The 21,121-nt window shown below is 38.7% G+C and overlaps 1 protein-coding gene across 3 annotated transcripts in view; it reads right to left on the reverse strand.

Moving 5' to 3' along the window:
- Positions 1-21,121, reverse strand: part of TMEM135 (transmembrane protein 135) — a 166,869-nt gene that overhangs the window by 89,583 nt on the left and 56,165 nt on the right. For all 3 annotated transcript variants that reach the window (XM_085216411.1, XM_085216409.1, XM_085216410.1), the window contains one exon: positions 8,541-8,606. In XM_085216411.1, the coding sequence (XP_085072537.1) occupies positions 8,541-8,606 (66 nt within the window). The remainder of the gene's footprint in view (positions 1-8,540; positions 8,607-21,121) is intronic.

A 21,121-nucleotide genomic window follows, 5' to 3' on the forward strand; every position in this document is an offset into this window, starting at 1 on the left:
ATTTCCTATTTCTTCAGCATTACAAATGCCGACATCACCACCATCACCAGCAGCCCGAGAAAGAAGCATGACTCAAACACCATCCTCCTGCAACAGCTATTGTGCTTCTCCTAATGTTTGGAAGTACAACTCTCCCTATTGATTATCTTCGCTCTGGCAGAACAATGCAGTTCCCAGACCATGTCCTTGGAGGCAGGGTCTAAGTGTAAAGCAAGATGATGGTTCCATTATAATGCCATGGCACGTAAGACCAAAATTCAAATATTTTCAAAACAGATGCTGTTGTGTTACAGAAATGTCCGTATTTGAACTGACAATTACAAACTGTATTTTTCATGAGAAAGAAATTAAGATATATTATTACCTTACAACTTTGTATGTTCCCCAGATACCATATTTCTTAATCATGAAAAGTCATGTTAAACAAATACTGAATTGGAAAGTAAATGTATTTCCTTATGTTTAGTTTGTTGCCATAATTTTCTATTGTCTGCAAAATGCACTTGCTGTTTTGCTGATGAGAAAGAATAAGAAACCTGGAGAATACATGACAAGTAAAAGAAAATTTTAAGAGAAAAACAAATTTTTAAAGTATGCAATTCTCTCCTTTCTTTGCTGCTTGTCAAAAACTTCCGGGTGGAAGATATCTGGCAAAAATTTCCGAGCTTAATGCAATATACATTTGAGACTCATGTTTTACTTCACAAAGGGGAAGTTATGATTATAAGAAAATAAATAAATACCATCAGCCTTCATTAAAAATCTACTTTATAACAGAAACAATGCATAGCATGATATGTCAAACATTTTAAATGCCAAACCCCATTGTTCCAGTCTACAAAAAGCAGACAGGCTACATTCCCTGTGCATTTAAAAGAAAATCACAAAGCATTAATCGCTTAGATAAAAGCATTAATCACTTAGCAAAACATTTAGTTCTCTAAGATTCCAAGAGTATTACACTTTTAAAGTGATTTTCCTCATATTCTGCAACAGATGTCCTATTTTCTTATATTTCTACCTTAGATTTGCAGCATACACAATATGTGCAGTGTATTCATTTGGGAAGTTCCCTACCTTATGAATCCCCCCACTTCACTTTAAATCTATCCGGAATACATCAATATATTTCAGGGTACATATATAAAATATACATCAATATAATTTCAGGCAAATTATATATTAAAAGAGAAGAAGGCTTCTTCACATTCAACTAAGGCTTTGAGACAAATTCGTCTTCTTCTCATTATTAGAAATGATTCCCAGCCTAGAAACCACATAGATAGGACAATCCTTCACAGTGTAGCACCAAACATGCAGTGACATGGCTGAAATCACCTTCATACAGCTGAGCACATGGCAGAAACATCACTCAGACACTGAACAGCTCGAAGGGAATCTGGTAATTATCCTCTTCAGGGATCTATGGCATTCTCTTTCTTTCCAGGTTCAGTTTTCACTGTATTTAATCAGAGGGATTATTTACTCTTAATTTACTGCCAGATATTATTGATAAAATATGCAGGTCAGACTTCAACAATGAAATTATATTTGAGCTGTTCAAAATTCGGACCTGTCAGAAGGATTTTCCAGATAGCAATACAAATTTTAAAACAGTACTGACAACACTTTCCAAAAAGCCACCTTAAGTAAGTGGACTATAAGACATTTCTATGCTCAAGTATATGTTTTATCCATTTGCTGCTTTGGCTCAAAATCATTTCCAGAAAAGATTTCAGGAGGCAGAAAAGCAAAAGATATGTATGTCCCCAATTCCAACCGATGGCTTTTGTTTGGCTGATTTGTTCAGTCCACTTTCTTCAATAATACTTCTTATTTTTTTAATAATTTTTTAAAATAGTTAAAAATGAAACTTTTCTGTCTCTTGAAGACAGAGAGGAGCAATCACCCTTTAAAGGAAAAGTTACTCAGATGTGTCCCCATGCAATGGCTTCTTTTGCTTTTGCAAAGTAATTCCTTCCAAAAATAAGAGTGTTGGGTAAGAGAAGTGAACACTGAAACATATTGGCACTTTGAATCTTACACCACATATTCAGAAAATGTGGGTTTTGGTTAAACTAAATTGACATTGTTTTTGTAACACATTTAAATTTAAAAAATACACTTTTTTCTGTGTGCTAGCAACCCTCAACTGGGAGGGAAAGAAAACACCAAAAAGATCTGAGAGACTGACAATACTACTTTGAAGGCAGGAAAAGTCCATGAGTGTTATGACATTGCCTTACAAGAACTTCAGTTTCATTGTAGCAAACCAAATTTCTTTTGTATATGTCAAACACAGTTTGCTATGAAGCATTTCAATTTCCAGTGAGAACAAACAAGACCTGCTTTGACCAACAGCACTCTTTGAAAGAGTCCTTGGCTGAAAACAGAAAGTTTAAAAAATAGAGAGTCATCAGGGCTGTAGTCGGAGCATACCCAGCGCTGTAAGATTTATGTAAATCTGAGAAAACATCTTTCCTCACGTATTAACATGAGTCACAGAGTATTCAAGACAAAAGAGTGGAAATCAGAGATGTCAGTGTAGTCTGTGAGAGTAGAACTTTTGAACCCCTGGCAATAATGACATCTTTGTGATAGGAAGGCAAAAGGGTAAGGATCAGATGTCTGGGATCACGTTGCCATTTGGTTTCTAACGTGCCTGTAAGTGATTAGGTCTGATATGCCCTCGGGCTGAAATCACAGGAAACAGAGTGCCCGAAGCAATTTTATTTGAATGAAAATTCATCTCAAGTGACTCACAATACCTCTCACAGTCTACAGTGATGGCGTTTATGAAGCCTTCCTGCATGTCATGCATTACAAATGAAGCTGGCCAAAAACACAGGCAGACACAACGCTGAGACAGAACTCAAAACTTAAGATTCAAATCTTGAAATCACTAATTTCTAGAATAAGTCCCTTCATACAGAAAGGAGATCATCCTGTAAATGACTGCCCTGTATCTTGTCAGCTTCACAGTACATAGCTAAAAATAATACTAGACATGTCTTAAGATCTCTTTCAAATTGCTCTAATGACAAGTAAAATCAGGAAGACTCTTTTCATGAAAATATATACATATTACAGTTTTGCTACTAATAATAAAGGTTACTGTCTACCCAACCTAATTACCTGGCTGAAGCTTCCAGGACTCTACACTGCACCCTGCCCTGATGTGGTAGATGAGGAAGAAGATGTGCCTTCCCAAGGTAAAAATTCTATCTTTTTTAAAAAAATAAGGAAAAAAAAAATCACAATGAAAAAGAACCTATGCATTCATTTGCATACATGCATGCACATAGAGACAATGGTTTTTAGAAATGTAACTTCCCTAACTACTAGGTTTTGTGATTTTGTGATCCACAAAAGCAAAAAACGAATGCTTTCACAATCACTTCAGCTTTTTATAACTTTTATTATTGACTTTAATATTACTGACTTTAATAACATTATTCGAAAATATATATACATGCTCTAATATACCAAAGATGTCTGTAGGTTAGACCTAAAAAAAGAATACTCTGTTCAACAAGGATTGTAACAACAAGTCTTATATCACACAAACATAATCATTGCTTATTTGGAAATAACTGCATTGCTGTTGTTAAGATCTTTCTTATTCAGGCCAAAGAAAACTGATTTTATCTCAAGAGTCACCTCAGTGCTTTTTTTAAAGCTTGATCTCAAGTCACACAGGTAGATCCATGACTCTTGGACCAGGTCATCTCACACCAATTCCAAGCACAAACTGGAAGGCAGAGGATAAAGTCCACAGAACTAATTTAAGAACTGTTGCATAATGAAATTCACATTGCTATTACCACTTTCATGTGTTTACTTCTAAAAATATAAAATAAATTGCTTTTTCAAGTTCCCTAATAATCCCCTTAGGGGACAGATATCTCCTCAGGTAATACAGCTAAATCTAACCGTTACTGTGAACAGACTCTCTCAAACTTACAGTTTGAGAATCCCTTTTCATACTTTGTTTCCATTGGATTTTCATGGACAAAAGCTTTTGTATAACTAGGGGTGAAAAGAAGGAAAAAAAAAATCACCAAATATCATAAATTAATGGCATTCTTTAAATGACTGAGGATTCTTTCTTTCTTTGAAACTATTCAAAACACCTCAGCTGTTGTAGTAATTATAAAATTGAGCCCATCATACAGTCTAAGCCCTTCTTTTGCTCTGACTCTTCTATGCAAGTCTTTGCCTTTTGCAAAATCATTTTTTTTCTTCACATCCCATCACAAAAACTCTACAGGAAGATTCCAGAAGTTCCATCATGATGAAGGTTCCCATACATTTTAATGCTTCAGATGGAAAGCACAGTCTTTGAAACATAACCCTCATCTTCTTCAGCTCTGAGGTAACGATATGTATTTTTTCTGACAGACTTACAGTACTCTAAAGATACAAGTCTAAATTCTTTCACACAGAAGTCCCAGTGCTTTTGGTTGAAAAGAGATTAAAACAGCTTACAAACTTATGAGGATGTTTTAAGAAATGAATTAACAAACACAGAGTTCAAGCATGTCTGTTATCAGTTCCAGCTCTATGGGAATCTGGTCTCTGCCACTATCTCTATTGTTTGTGTGAGCACATATATTCCATGGCATTTTTCCTATTAAGGGTTTTACCTTCTCTCCTTATCCTCCTGCTCCTTCTCTGGATGGGCTGCGTGCAATTTCTGTTTCTCTCTTCCACAGGGGTTGCCAACATTGGTCCTGCAAACTGTCATCACCAAATTCCTCCTTCTTAGAGAACCTTATCAGAGTCATAGAAGGGCTTGGGTCCTTCCTCATAGGATCCTTTTGACATCCTCGTGTGGAGATGTATGCTCATCCTCATGGGGTGAGCATACAGCAGCAGAAGCTCCAGAGGATGCACAACTGGAGAGCTATGCCTATCATAAAGTTTGTGACATTAATGAAATGCAGCCCAAGACTTCTGTACGTAAGCACTGCCACATATTCGGTGTGCTCACATCTGCCCATACAGTCTTTGCATCATCTTGGAATGAGCCTGAAGTGAGGCCCACCTCGAGTACTGTGCTCAGTTTTAGGCACCTCAATACAGAAAGGACATCTTCGGACCTGCTGGAGCAGGTCCAAAGAAGGGCAACAAGGCTTGTGCAGGGCTTGGAGAATATGGCCTACGAGGAGAGACTGAAGGAAGTGGGGCTGTTTAGTCTGGGGAAAAGTCTCTGAGAGGAGACCTTATTGCTCTTTTTCAATATCTGAGAGGTGCTTACAGCAGAGCGGCGTTGGTCTCTTCTCACTGGTGACAGGTGACAGGATGAGGGGAAATGGCCTTAAGTTGAACCAGTGTAAGTTTAAGTTTATCGGGAAAAACTTCTTTACTAAAAGGGTTGTTAAGCACTGGAATAGGCTCCCCAGGTAGGTGGTTGAGTCACCATCCCTAGATGTGTTTAAAAACAGTTTGGATGTGGTGCTCAGGGACATGATTTAGCAGAGGGTTGTTAGTTAGGGTAGTATGGTTAGGTTGTGGTTGGACTCGAAGATCTTAAAGGTCTTTTCCAACCTGAGCAATTCTATGATTCTATGATGAAACCTTACAAGATTCTGCCCCACGCTCCATCCCCAGGACAAAGCAGCTGACAGAAATAACTCATTAACAAGGCAACATATTGATTCCCGAAAGTAAATTCTCCTTCTGGGTTTGATTCCCTCCCAGGGATGCTGCAACATTTCAGTCAAACCAGAAGCAATACAACTGTCAAGAAGATTCCTCAGGAACATTAATGATCTAAATTTCAATGGCTATTAGCATTATGTACACAAATTTGTAAGTACTTTTGGCAGGACAATTTTCTAAACTCTCAGCAGTAAATTTATAAACCATATCCAAAAGTCAAATATCCAGCATCACCTCATCTTTCAATTTCTTCAAGGACAATTAAAGCAAGATTCAAAAATTCTGTAAGCTTTATGACTTGAGTTCAAGGAAGAGGAAAAGGTTGGAAACACCAGAAAAGACATTTACCCTAAACAAGGAATATTATAAATCCACCTGTTGATGACAACTGGATTATAATGAGTAACCTTTCATGCATTCTGTTTTGTCTGCATAGAAGAAATGTTTCTCCATTAAACTGTTTAACATACTGTAATTTTTAAAAAGAATTTAAAACAAATAAGTATCTGCATTAATATTTCCTTCTAGTATTCAACATTTTCGCTCCCTCCTAAATATTAAAGGGGTCTAGAATCTAAATATTGTTAGGAAAACCCAACAGCACTTCTGCACATTCAGACTGCCGCTTGCATAGTTTGCAATTGCCAATAAACAAGTTGCTCAGCTTCCATTTCAGCTGCCAACTTCACACTTCTCAAACAGAATGCAGTCAACTTTATCTCACATTCAGCTTTTGTTCTGGCTTCCTTTCTAGTTACGCACTGTGCAAATATTTAGCAATTTCTTGGAAGAGCTAAAGAAAATTTAATATGACTCTTAATAATTATATTTCCTCTGGAAAAAAAAAATCATTTGATTAATATCCCTCCTCATTTTCTAACTAATAAATTACAATTCCACAGTGAAATGTAGGGAAGAGATCTTCTGTGAGTCACAATAATCTTTGCTCTGCATAGAGCCTGACAAGAGTTTAAGAGAGAAAAGAGACCTTTTTATTTTTCCCATTCTAACATGAACTGATTTACAACCAAGCCCCAAGAATGCCCAGGTTACGGTGTCACAGGACACTCGCAGTTCACCATCACCACACAGAAGTGTTTTCACCCACTTCCTTCCTTCCTGATCATGGTTACGAGCTCGCACTGCTTATCTGCCTGATGGTCTCCAACCCTTGAGGCTAATTAATTGAAAAAGATCAGAGGAAGTATCTGAAGAAGAAACATAAACATTTTCTACCACATCATTTCTATGACGTACAATGTGTAAGATACACAAATTGTTGGTACTGCTCACAACAGAGATCATTATGGCTGTAAATGCTCCAGTATTGTAAGCGTTTAATATTATTAGTAACACTTCTATAAGAATCATTTGAGTTTTTCCATACTTCACACTATCCAACAGGTATCTACAAGGATGGAGATTTCACACACTCTCTGGCCAACTTGTTCATTTAAACACAGAAAATTAAGTATCCTGCACTGAAAAATCTAAACAGAGAGAATATAGAAGCATTGCACATATTCTATAATTACCACTCCTGAAAGCTGTATTACATTCTGTATGAAAGAATGAAGAGCAGAACACAAAACGTGTAAAGGATCCATATTCAGAAAAGCGAAAATTGAACAGTGTCAGGACAGGAAATCATGGAACCATAGAATTTGTAGATTCATAGAATGGCTTGGGTTGAAAAGGGCCACAATGATCATCCAGTTTCAACCCCCCTGCTATGTGCAGGGTCGCCAACCACCAGACCAGGCTGCCCAGAGCCACATCCAGCCTGGCCTTGAATGCCTCCAGGGATGGGGCATCCACAGCCTCCTTGGGTGAACCTCAGGTACTGCTGTCAGTACCTGACAGCAGATGCAAAGATACATTACTTTCTTTCAAAAGAGAAATTAAGACAATTTTATCAGCACAAGGAACATTGTATAGCACAGCTGGGCTTTCAAAGGTAAGTTTTGCTCTGATTCCAAATTGAATGCTGTGTCTGCTACACAAACTTTACATAAATTTACCTAAAAATTTGATGAAAATCAGATTGCCATGGGAAAAAAAAAAAAGTTTCTACATTAAAATCTTTTATACTGCAGCATCCAGCAGTGGCAATGTCCATATCAGTTCAGAGTGTCACAACTGACTGGAGTAAACTTTTTTAAATCAAATTCAACATAAGAATAAATTGCATCCACCAGTATTAAGCATATTTAATCAGCAATGTTCAGTAAAATGTTACCATATAAAACACAGAGAAGGAAGAAACAAAAAGGAAATAATGCCAACACAGAACTATGCATGAGCAACATAATTCACCCCTTCTTTCGTGTGACTACTGTATTAATATAATATACATGTAATGCATTTTATATCACACATATAACTACACACATAATACCTGAAGTTACACATTTCTTGAGAGAAACAAAGAAAGGATAAAAGTGAGCTCTTTACAGCCATCCCATAACAAAGCTCAATTTTTTTTGTCAATTTCTCTGGATTCTACAGTTTGTTTATTTTTAATACAGAAAATCCAGTGGAATATCACTTGGGCAAAAGAATGTGCTTGAGAGCCTCTTGTACCATAATGCAAAATTATGACTGAAGCTGAGAGAGAAAAAAAAAGAGATTTGGGAAGAATATTTAATCTTCCACTGGGCAGGATTTAAATTCTCTACTGTTCTTTAGGAAAAGTGTAACATAGAAATACAAGTTATATATTGCCCAGCCCTCTTCACTTACCTGAAGGCAATGCAATTCCTCCCAGGAATTTATAAAGCACTACATTACTAAAATTTTATGCCACATGTGCAAAGAAAAATACTACAAAGAAATAAAAGAAATATATATATATATATATATATATATAGCCTTACTTCTCCATGTCTTAATGGCGTGATTGCTCCTCTTGCTACTGCCATTCGGAACAACGTTTCTGTGGCCTGCATCAACAAACACACACAAATCAGTTATTTTTAAGAAAGGTCATTCAGCTCATGAAGATTAATTTGAACTTATATCATGAACACTTCATATTTTATTGAATTTTTTGAAGTGTCAGCTACATTCACCATCCATTTTACAACTGAATTTTACAAAATCATGAAACTATTTTAAATATGGCTGGTTAATATGGCCTTAAAAGAGCAAACAAACAAGAGTACAATGGAATTCTTCCTTAAAATTCTGCAACACTCTTAACTTCAATAATTAGGCATCAGGAAACATAACGCTGCTCATAAGGAAAAGACACGGAACACAACCTGGGGGAAATCTTTTCAGGCTATAGCTAGGTTGCATACTTCTCTAGGTCAGTTATCCCATCCTTTGCTTAGTCTGCTGGGACAAGGAACACAGATTTCTGACAACCATAGACAACTGACTCGTAATTCAAGCTGTAACCCACAGGTTCTGTATCACATTTCTTTCTGGTAAAAAGCAGAACTAAGCAACAGAACTGAAACAAGCAGAGAAAGTTTCTCTAAATGACCAGTATTTCTGTTGATTTCCTAACTTTGAGTTTAAACACAAGTATGCCAAATTGCCATGTTGTTGTATTTACAAGACGGTCAGAAAAAGTAGTGAAAAAATTCACTGGTTACATAAAAACATGGACTGGCACATCAGTATACGCAAGAATAGGTTTGTTTCAAAGCCCTGCTTCCAAAGTAAGTAGGGAAGTGAGTCTCAACTTTAGCTGCAATCATACATGTTTTCAATATCTGTTCCTAATTAAAAAAATTACTCAAACATTCAAAACTCTATGCTAAAACGTAATTATCAGGCTGCTTGAAAAAGGGTTTAGAAAGTTTAAGTAGTTTGTAGTGTCTGTCTTCCCAAATAGCAATTTAAGAAGTAAGCAGCTCACAAGTGCTTACATGACTGCAAAATTTGTGGGGTTCATGCTGCAGTACTTCAAGACAGCTGTACCTCAGCAAATTTAGTACCAAAGACATCTACCGACATTAATTCTTCAGTATTTCTAGATGTGAACTAGATGATATTTACCCTTCCCTAAATAATAACTGCCTGCAGAAAAGAATACTATAAAAGAGTTTTTATTTGCCTTGTTTCCCACCAGTGTCTGTGGATGAATGTGTGAGCTTCAGAACCCCAACTGCAGAATGCATTTCTTCATTGACACCGCCATAACAAGGACAGTGCCTGAGTGCAGCTCTGCTTCCCAAGCCTTCATCCTTCCAGAGGTAAAGTGAACCTCAAGCCACCTTTTGTCCTTCTCCAAATTGGTTTCTTTCATCAGCTCTTCCCACCAACATTTTCAAGGATGTTTCAAGTGAATTGAGTATTCTGTCAATACTGCTGAGCTTCTTTTGTTTCTTTTGAAAACCACTGGTGTGTGTGACTTTCTTTTCACATCCCCTAGTAAAAGATCTCTCTTAATATGCTTGTAAATGCACAGTTAATACCAGATGTCAAAACCATTCAGAAACAAGGAAAATTCACAGCAACAGCAAATCTAGCATGAGAGAGATCTCCCCCTATGGGCACTGCTCCTTGCGCTGAACCCCACTGAGCAGATTAGGACTGCAGTGATGGTTGTCTACCCCAAGAGCATCAGGGGATGAGGCCACCCATAGCTGTTGATGCCTGGACAATAACAAAGCTGGAGACAGAGATCTTTGGGTTTTAGGTATGCAGATTCCAAGAGAAATTTTAAAGGAGTTGAAACTTTCAAAGGGATGATGATTAGAATCATAGAAGCATTGAATGGCTCAAGTGGGAAGGGACCTCAAAGATCATGACCTCATTGCAGCCGTTCAGTACCTAAACGGAGCCTACAAACAGGAGGGGAATCAACTCTTAACAAGAGCAGATAATGGCAAGACGAGAGGAAATGGTTTAAAGTTGAAGGAAGGAAGATTTATGCTGGATATCAGTGGGAAGTTCTTTGCAGAGAGAGTGGTGAGGTGCTGGAACAGTTGCCCAGAGAGGTAGTGGATGCCCCGTCCCTGGAGGAGTTCAAGGCCAGGTTGGATGGGGCCCTGAGCAGCCTGGTCTAGTATTAGATATGGAGGTTGGCAGGTCTGCTCGTGGCACTGGGATTGGAGCTTGATGATCCTTGAGGTCCCTTCCAACCCAAGTCATTCTATGATTCTATGATAGTCTACTTACAAACCCCTACCACAGGCAGAGTTGCAGCCACTAGCCATAGACCCAAATGTAACATCACACAAACTCATAATAATGTTGAGCAGGCTAGCAAAAAAATTTCAGCCTTAAACCATGATCTTATCCATAACATTTCCATTTTGAACCAACTCCCTCACTCCCTTCAATTTCCAGCTCCCTTCTCTCTGACCTCCAAATACAAGCAAAAACAAAACCCATGGAATGTTCTAGCCTGGCAGGGATCACCAGGGCCACCTGATTCCTCCAGGGCTGCCCATACACTGACCACCCCTTAGGATGGAGGTCCTGCAGCAACCTCTGAATGTCGAGGAATAAGCACGAGGATATAAAAGGAAAAAGATTTGGACAAGAGCTTAGAACAAGTGATGAGGTTGGAAGGGATCTCTGAAGATCATCCCCTGCTGAAGTCCAACCCCTGTTTAAAGCAGGTTCCCTACAGTAGGTTGCACAGGAAAGCATTCAGGCAGGTTTTGAATATCTCCAGAGAAGGAGATCCCACAACCTCTCTGGGCAGCCTGCTCCAGTGTTCTGTCAGCTTCACAGTAAAGAAGTTCTTTCACGTTTGCTTGAACTTCCTGTGTTGCAGTTAAACTTCCTGTACTGCAGTTAACTTCTTTGTTGCAGCTGACAGTAAAAAGGATCTTTACAAGACATTATATCATTGTTGACTGCAAATACAGTTTATTGAACACATCTTGTCTGGTATACTCTTAAGTTTTTTATTTCAAATCTACCAAAGCTTTTAGTATGACAACAGTCAACATTCCAAACTGCATGGAATTCTGATGCAACTTGCTTCAATTTTGAAGTTCAAACCCACTCAATACAAACTTTAAATAAATGGGTTTTCCATTTCCATATACTATATGCTTTTCTTTTATATATTTAAGATTAACTCTGAAAATAAACATACAGAGTCCTACTGTTTCAATACGGGCTCTCAAACAAAATAGTTTCTTGGATTACTTCAGTCGTAGATTTCTACCAGAAAAATTCAGCATACTTTTAGGCATCAAGTCAAAACTGCCTTCCTGTTCCCACAGAACAGTTCTCAGGGCTCGTATGGTTCAGGACATGTAACTGCAACTATGAGATACAACTGACAAGAGATATTTATCATCATGCCAGAATAACTAATGAAAAAGACAAAACTGTCCATTTAAGAAACAACTGTCACATTAAGAAACAACAATATTGTTCCCAATGTTGACTCGGAATTTAGATCACTTTCAACTGCCTGCATCTCTGTTAGCATTAAGTTTTTCTTTATAATCAAATTTTTATGAAGCTGTAAAAACTTAAGGTTTATTTTCATTCAGTTTGCTGGGAATGAGCTCTAAATAAGAATCTGGACTGAGGCAGTGACTTTACATACTGCTATTCAGAGGTCCATAAGAAAAAAAATCATCAACAGATGGTTTTAGTGATCTCAGTGTGAAATAAATGTGTTCCCAAACTGATAGCAACTGAATCCTGAAACTGTACAGTAAGGAATGCATATTGTGTCATAGTGTATGTGAGGTGAAATAGCAGACCAATGAATGTATCTGACAAATCTGTTACGTATTATAAGTTCTAATGTCATCTGTTGACAAAGATGACCACATGTCCTCTCTCAAAGAAAAAACTTCTGTTCAAGTTTTTTGCAAGTGAGTAACAGAAAAACCACATGTAAGAAACAGAACTGAAGTGGAAAATAATTGTGCATTATTTACGGAAACAGTGGGAGAAACAAGAAGAAAAACAGCACTTCAGATTCCAGATGCTTGAATTTCCTAGGTTTTCAAAAAAATAAAATGGTCTCATAATACTCCATCAAAATAGTTCCTGTTTTACCAAAATTAAAATGGCAAATACAAGCAGTGGTGGGAACTGTTAATGTAAATTAATTTCAGGACTACACACTTTTTAATCACCTGGCATTCAAAAATTCCAGTCTACTTGCATTCCAAAAAAGAAAAAGAAAGAAAAGAAGAAAGAACAGGAAAAATGAGATATGGCTAAAGATATGTCCTGAAAGGCACAGATCTTTGGAAATCATTAAAAGCAATTTATGGATTTAATTGGAATGAAAATGGTGCAATTTGTTATAAGAACAAGAATGGATGGAATGGCACAAAACATTTTTTTCCCTATTAAGTTTGGTGATCTTGGCTTCAGCAGCTGGCTGACAGCTCTGGCCATTAACATTGGTGTTTGTTCTCAAAAAACAAGTGATATTAAAGAAAGGTTCATGACAATCTATCCAAATCATCAATAACATTTTTCAGCTTGACCACATATCACAAATGAACTGCTGTCACAGCCCTTGTCAGCAAACCACTACACAGCTTCTGAAAACAAGTACGAGTGTTACAAACAGAGGATTTGATAAGATACAGAAGCGATAATGAATAGAAAAGGAAACAAGAAGTTTCTCAAATCAGAATCTTTTCTGACTAAAAAACCTTAAATGTGAGACAATCCACTAGATCCAAACGTTCCTTCAGATGACGGGTTTGTATTTAACTTAGCCAATGAGCTTATTTATTGTTGCACCGTTCAATGAAGTTACCACAGTACCAGAAATGTTCTTTCCTCTCAGTCATGAGCTGATCAAATCACTTCTTACCTTTATCTGCCACACAGGTGACTTAAGTGTGAACACAATAAAGCAAACTAAACAATTTAATTCCTACAATAAAACACATTTTACAAATATCTTGACAGCCTTCCATCTGTTTTCAGAAACTTCTCTATTTTTTTTCATTGTCAGCTTTTACCATGTGCACACTCAGTGCAGCATTCTTTCTCAATACCGTACCTTCCTTCCCCTTCCATGACATTTGTGCAACTTTAAAAGATGGATAATACGATTCTATACTATAATTCTATGCCCGTCTCAAATGAAAACACAGATGTAGAAAGGGACAGAAGGGCACTTATTTGCAATATGCACAAACTCCAGGTTACAGTGCACACAAGAGAAGAAGCAGATCTGCTCTAGTTTATGAGGGATGGAGAAAGACCACCTCGAAGGCTAGAGGACTGAAAGTAAATACAACACATAACTAGCCATGCATCTTGTACAGCAAAAGTACCAGCTGAACGTGGCTCTCCTTCCTCAGATTACAAAGAACACTGTGTCTCTTACTATATATTTGGGAGGTTTGTAAAACTCATAATTAATGCAGCATAAGCAACCCAGTATCTGTGGAGAGACCTCATCATGTCCTTTCAGTACCTGAAGGGAGCTTATAAGCAGCAGGGGGAATGACTTTTCACACAGTGTCATAATGACAGAACAAGAGGGAATGGCTTGAAAGGAGAAGAAATTTAGATTAGGTGTCAGGGAGAAATTCTGTACTCAGAGGGTGATGAGGCATAGGCTGCCCAGAAGAGCTGTGGATGTCCCATCCCTAGAGGTGACCAAGGCTAGGTTGGATGGAGCTCTAGGAAGCCTGACCTAGTGCCTGATTTCGTGGTTAGCAACTCTGTCCACGGTGCTGGGGATGGAACTAGATGATCTTTGAGGTCCTTTCCAACCCAAATCATTCTGTGAGATGACAGCCCTGGTATTATACAAGTTCCCAAGAAACACCAAGACAGAGTTTTTGCTCCAAAAATGATTTCTCCCTTTCAAGTTGACTGTTCATACCAATTTCCATTTTGCAAGCATGATATCAGAGTGAAAAGGCTGACAGCAAGTATGAAAGCAGAGCAATCTACAAGATCTGCCTTTGCTGCGCCAACCAGCTCACAAGCTTGAGCCTCCCCTTAAGATGAGCTTCAAAGCTTCCAGCTGCAGAACACACTTTGAACAAATGAACCAACCGCAAAAATAACAGAGCATTACACACTGCCAAAGGTATGAAATAGAAGCATTACTATTTATTTATCTTAATCTAAACCCAGGAGTCTGAAGTTGTGGTATCTGCAACTTTTTCCAGGATGATAATTTTTTGTTCTCCTGATTTCTCTACCCACTCTTCCCCCCTCCACCCAAAAAATGTACTAGTGCTTGGTACTCATTGGGATTCCCGGCCCCGGCCTGTATCTGACTTTCACCTTTTTCTCATGTACTCCACACAAAGGAGTGAACTGCTCAACTCTCTAGAATGCTGCAATTAAATAAAAGGTAGTCAGTAAAAAATAAAAAATAAAAAAATCCAGCAGTATAATGCTGGAAATGTTTCAGATGGAACAACTTTTTACACAGTGTGATAGCGATAGGATATGGAGGAATGGCTTTAAACTAAAAAAGGGGAAATTTAGATTTGAAGTTAGGAAGAAATTCTTTACTATGAGGGTGGTGAGGCCTTGGTACAGCTACCCAGAGAAGCTGTGGGTGCTCCTTCCCTGCTCAAGGCCAGGCTGGATGGGATCCTGGACAACCTGAGCTGGTGTGGGGCAATCAACTCTTAGCAAGGGATAGGAACTGGATGAACTTTATGGTCCTTTCCAACCCAAGTCATTCTGTGGTTCAATGGTTCTATGACAGACCACCTCAGCTAGCCTGAGAATGTCTGCACATTGGCAAGCAGGCACTGCTTCCTTTCCCCTGCACTCAGGCGATCTCCTGCTCCAAAATGGTGAGAAGCACCACCTACCCATCCATCCTTTACTGTACAGGAGAAAGACATCCCACTTCTTCCTGCCAGGGACAGACCCATGGGGATATTTCTACTCCCTGGCCTCACAGGACAGACAGATCTGTCCAAGCAGACTGACAATTTCTTCTCTGAGCTACTGCGACAACTGAAAGCAAAATCCAGAGACTGCCGAGCCCTAATCTTTGCTTAACTTCCTGAAAAATAGTGGAGACTGAAGCACTCAGTGACACAGACAAGCTACTCCAACAGATACAGGTCTTATAGCACTGACATTTTTATGTTTCATTATGACCACTAAATTAATGAGCACTGCACATATAGAAGATTTTATTTCATTTCTTGCATACTCTGGAATTCCAGATTCATTTAAATATAATCATTTAACGTTCCTTTATCTGCCTTCATTGACCAGAACTTCTTGTTAGCATGAACTACAAGCGGGTTCCAGTTAGTGCATTCGCTACAAGTTATACAAGATTTATATTTAATGTGTTTCACAACCATGGTCCTTTTTTTCTTTAGGGAATTACCTCATCTTTTACATTTCCCACTGGTAGCAATTTTAAGCAGTAGCTCTTAGTATTTGCAAATGGAAAAAAATACTCTTTGTCTCAATTGTTTTGTTACAATTTATGAGTTATACCAATACAAATCTAATCTAAAAAACATTTTCAAACTAATGATTTATCATCACCGTGCTGTAAACAATAAGTATTACAAACTGCATCTACTTCAGATGAGGCATTCAATTCTTTTACCAATCTTATTGTTTAAACATATGTATGCCATACAAAATTTCTAAGCTAACAAGAAGCAGAACACATAGGTTATGCTATTTAATTTGAGGGCAGCTTATAAACATGCCTCTCTTCATAAGAAAAAGTACATCTAATGTTGGATAAGAGCTAGATTATTTTCAATGAAGGATGCACATTTTGGACAAGACCTATCAAAAATGTGATTTTTTGATCACAGTTGGTTGTCCACAATAAGTAGATAAACAAAAATGCTGATTGCAATTGATTAAAACCAAGGAAAATAATCAGCAAGAAAGTTCAGAAGTCAACTTCACTGGATCATAGCACGGCTTGGGTTGGAAGGGACCTCTGAGAGGATCTGCAGGAGCTCACTTCAGACTGCTGGGACAGATCCGTCCTTCCTGCATGGCCAGGGAGAAGAAACATCCCCATGGATCAGTCCCTGGCAAAAAGAGGTGGGATGTCTTCCTCCCATACAGCAAGGGATGGATGGGTGGGTGGTGCTGAGAGTTTCCAACTGAGGTCATTTCAAATGAAGTGAGGAGACCTGATGTCTTCTTCCAAAAGACCTTCAGAAGTAGAAGAGGAGCAGTCAGTACCTCTGTGGCTGGAGCCCTCTCTTCCAAGTGGTGTGGGGCTCAGAGCAAAGCACACCTGTACAATGACTACTCTTCAAGGAAGGCAGAAAGCTTTCACCAGAAGACTGATGTCAGAAGGAATTCATGCTTCTTTGTACTGTGTATCAGAAGGGTCATGTCTAATCTGAATGCTAAGACTGTTGACAGAAGTCACAGTGGAATTGTACCCTGAAGCCTCATCTTTTAACAATTTTAACCTAGATGCTACCCACAGTCTTTAAAATATTAGTCAGATCCAAACTGGACCATGAGGAAGAATTTCTTTACTATGAGGGTGACAGAGTCCTGGAACAGGATGCCCAGAGAGGCTGTGGAGAATCCTTCTATGTTGGTATTCAAGACCCTCCTGGACACTTTCATGTGTGATCAACTGTAGGGAGCCTACTTTAGCAGGGGAGTTGGACTAGATGATCCCCAGAGGTCTCTTCCAATCCCTACCACTCTGTGATTTTTTGACTTCCCGTGGCCCAACAGCAGCCCCGAAGAACAGACCTCACAGACCAACCTTCACAGCAGAGAGAAGTGCCTCTAGCAAGCTAAACTAGCAAAGTGCTCTTAAAATCAAGGCACAGGTCAGACTCAAACACTATGAGGATAAAGTTGGCTACAGTCTCTTCTTCCTGAAACACACGAGATTCCAATAGGTTTTCAATCTGGACCTCCTGCCAATTACTGTCAACTTGCTTTCTGTCCGTAAAAACACCTAGGCATGCTTTCATATAAGGGAGAAAATTGAGCCTACTCTAACACAAAACCGTAGAAAAAAACTGTAGAAAGCAATTCCTATTATCACATACCAATTCTCCCACAGCTGATACGCTGTGGGAGATAAAATTGGGATGGTTGCTACTGATGGTGCTGTGGCAATACAGGCCAGGTCTGTAAAGCCTATTATAAAACTGCCACAACTTGAAAAACTCTTTTTTGAAAAACCCTGTACTTATATTTCATTTTTGCAGCACAAAATCAGAATTAATTGAATTATTAAAAGAATCAGCAGCTGAGTATCTGGTGGTACATTAAATGTAGGTTTGTATACTCTGTTGTAACAGTCTACTCTGTTAGTACAATGCATTATTTATGAAAGAAGGAAATTTGCATGCCCTAATGGACAACATATGATGCTCACACACAAGCAAGGGATTTTAAGCCTGGAGTTGAGTTTATGCATTTCTGAGGGTAACACAGGAGCCATTTGCAGTAAACGATCTGGTAGATTTACCAAATCCAGAAAGTATAGTATGATCCTTGGCTACTGCATGTGTTGTAGAGTTATGTCAGAGCACTGGATAAAGTAGGGAAAGCTATGAGGAGTTAATCTAAGTTCAAACTGAAGTTGAAATTGGTGCTTCCCACCTGAGAGGCAGACAAACCACAGAACCCCTTTATCAGACTACTCTACTTACCATATACTTATCCATTCTCTTTATATTAAACACATAAGGAAACTACAACAGATCTCAAGATTGACATCAAATGCTTTCACTGAGTACAAAATAACAAGGAAAAGGATTTTTGACCAGGAACAAAACGTGCAGTTACTGCTGGCAAGATCCAAAGGTAACAAGTACATGTAGTTGGTCTGTTATATAAACTGCCCTGGGCTGCATGGATAAGCATGTTCATTTGAACATCCTGTACATTAGCACAGCCAAATAATAGCTCATGCCTCTTGGGGAAAAAGAACATAAATCACACTTACAGAAGAAGGAATTGTATAAAGAATGTAGCAATACTAAAAACAATTTAGAGACCATGGCAGACAACCAACTGAGCCCAAAGCACGATATGTTGCCCATCAAATGAGCAAATTAATCCTGATAAGAGCAGAAACATCCCAGGCACTCATAAATCAGACCATTATGATGCCCTTGTCCAGGCTTACACTTCAGAAAGCTTTCAAAGCGTGGCTGAAGAAACACTGCATTTGTTTTGCAAACACTACAAAGAATAGCTAAGGCCAGGTTAAACCAGCATGTGTCAGGCCAAGTCTTTACATGAAGCTTTCCCATCTCTCCATCAGACACTAAAAGTCTCACCTTTTCATTGACATAATGTACAGGGGGGAAAAAAACACCTTGTGCTGATGCTGCTTAGGGACAGTTTTTGTTGGGAGCTGCATAACCACAGCTGCTGGCACGAGTTGACAGCAGGGAGATTCTCTCCAGACACAGCTGTGTTAAGAGGTTGTGCACTAACATGGAAAACCTTTCTAATGGCAGCCAGCAGTAGAAAACAAAGGGTGAACTGATGTTTTACAAAAGCCCCTGGATGTAACTGCTTCAGCTGGAGTGCTGAGGTGCACTTTTCTTCTTTCAGACACTGGTCTTACCACAGGAAGCAGCAGATGCTCATCTGTGGAAGTCCTGGTTTAGAGGCCCAGTAAGTTATCAACCAGAAGTCTTCACTACTGGCTGCTGGGAGAGATTTGTCAGCAAAGCAGCCACTAGAACAGCCACTATAAGCAGCAAGCAAACCCTGTTCCAAAATCAATCTGATATCTGAAACAGGCCTTTCAACCCTCCCCTCCCAAATAAAGGGATACCATATTTTTATGCTTTATTTTTCATTATTCTGTTCCCCACCACCGAGGGTCGTTCTCAGTTTATCCACATGCACCAAGCTTTCCCATCCACAATACACTACAGACGGCAGGCACAGCCACACATGGTCGTAAACAGCCAGACCGCATTGCAGCTTCCAAAAGGCAAGTGCCACAGAAACGTGGAGACACGACGCAGGATTAGGCTTCAGAAGCTGCTGGAGTCTCTGTGGCTGGCACCCCTGGAGCCAGGAACTGCGAATGAATGGATCCCTCAGTGTTTTATAGTAATTAGGTGCATTTCTGAAACCGGCACTTCTATTGCTTCAGCTGCACTAATTGAGCACAATGCGAAACGCTACCCTGAAACGCCGAACGGCAGATTTAACAGCCCTATAAAGGAATCACGAATACTCATTTCTTTTTCCTTCTTAAAGAAAAAACAGAACTGGGAAAAGAAAGAAAAGAAAAAAAGCACACTGGTCTGACTTGCCACTGCACGAAACAGAGAGCTGGCACGTTTCCAAAGCTGCTCTGTAAGTGTTGTTTTATTGGCCTGAGACTGTTAATAAATATATTGTAAATGAACTTACACTTGCTTGGCTGGATATAAAGGAACAATTGTATGGCTGTTCTTACAGTGTTTACAATTTACTCTCGTTCTTCACTTTTTTGTTCTAGTCACGCTGTTTCCTACACCAGTTCATCGTAGTAACTGACATTTATTTGGTCCATAAATTACCCTAATGCAGTTTAGTGCTCTTTCATAAATTTTACAAACACAGTGCTTACAGAACATGGGCTTGTATTAATTAAAACCATGACTACACAAATCTAACATTTCCTTTAACATTTTTACTTACTGATGATTCTGAGAAACATACAGACAGACAAAGGCTTTCTCTGCTCTCTCCAGTTACGTTTTAAAAGTTTATGTATACATACAAATGTATATTTTCTGTCTGTCTTATTACCAGCATGCCACAGCTGATAATACACAAACTTTGACAGGAAAATGACCATTTTCCAGGCTCATGGTATGTCCTGCTTTAATGACCTTCCTATTAACATAAACTTAATTAACTTGTAGCAATCTCCTCTTTCAACTTTGCCACTGCAAGACTTTCATTACTAATTTTAGTTGTTACCAACAGCTTTAGCTCTTTCTAACTTTAACTACTAGAAGTCATTAAGAAGTGAAAGCTAACTGAACTTTTTATTATAAATGCTACTTTGAAAAATGGATTGCTTCTAGCAGGAACTAAAAAGCTTTGAGGTACTTACTGACAAGTAAGAACATATCAAATCTCACCGGTTCAATAATGATTTTCTGCTTACATTAAGTTTTACAAGGGAAAAACACAGCTATTGAGGAGTTTGCTGCACCATCAGTGGCCTAGAAATACTTATAAAAAGTAGTTTATACAAAAATATGCATAGGGAAAGAATATATATGACAATGCACATGCAATATGCATTTAAAATGCTGTGTAGCCATACTCAACATATTTGAGAAGGGATAGGAGGTGAGGGCACAGTCTCAAGTTGCATCAGGAGCGGTTTAGATTGGACATTAGGAAGAATTTCTTCATGGAGAGGGTTGTCAGGCATTGAAATGGGCTGCCAAGGGCAGTGGTGGAAACCCCATCCCTGAAGAGACACATGGATGTGGCACTAAGGGATGTGGTTTAGAGACAGGACTCAGGAGGTAACCCAGAATATTCTATGATTCTATGTCTGGATTCAGTGATCTTGAAGGTCTTTTCCAACCTAGAT

Source organism: Meleagris gallopavo, chromosome 1 (genome assembly GCF_905368555.1).
Source record: "Meleagris gallopavo chromosome 1, MGAL_WU_HG_1.1, whole genome shotgun sequence".
NCBI classification, from domain to species: Eukaryota; Metazoa; Chordata; class Aves; order Galliformes; family Phasianidae; genus Meleagris; species Meleagris gallopavo.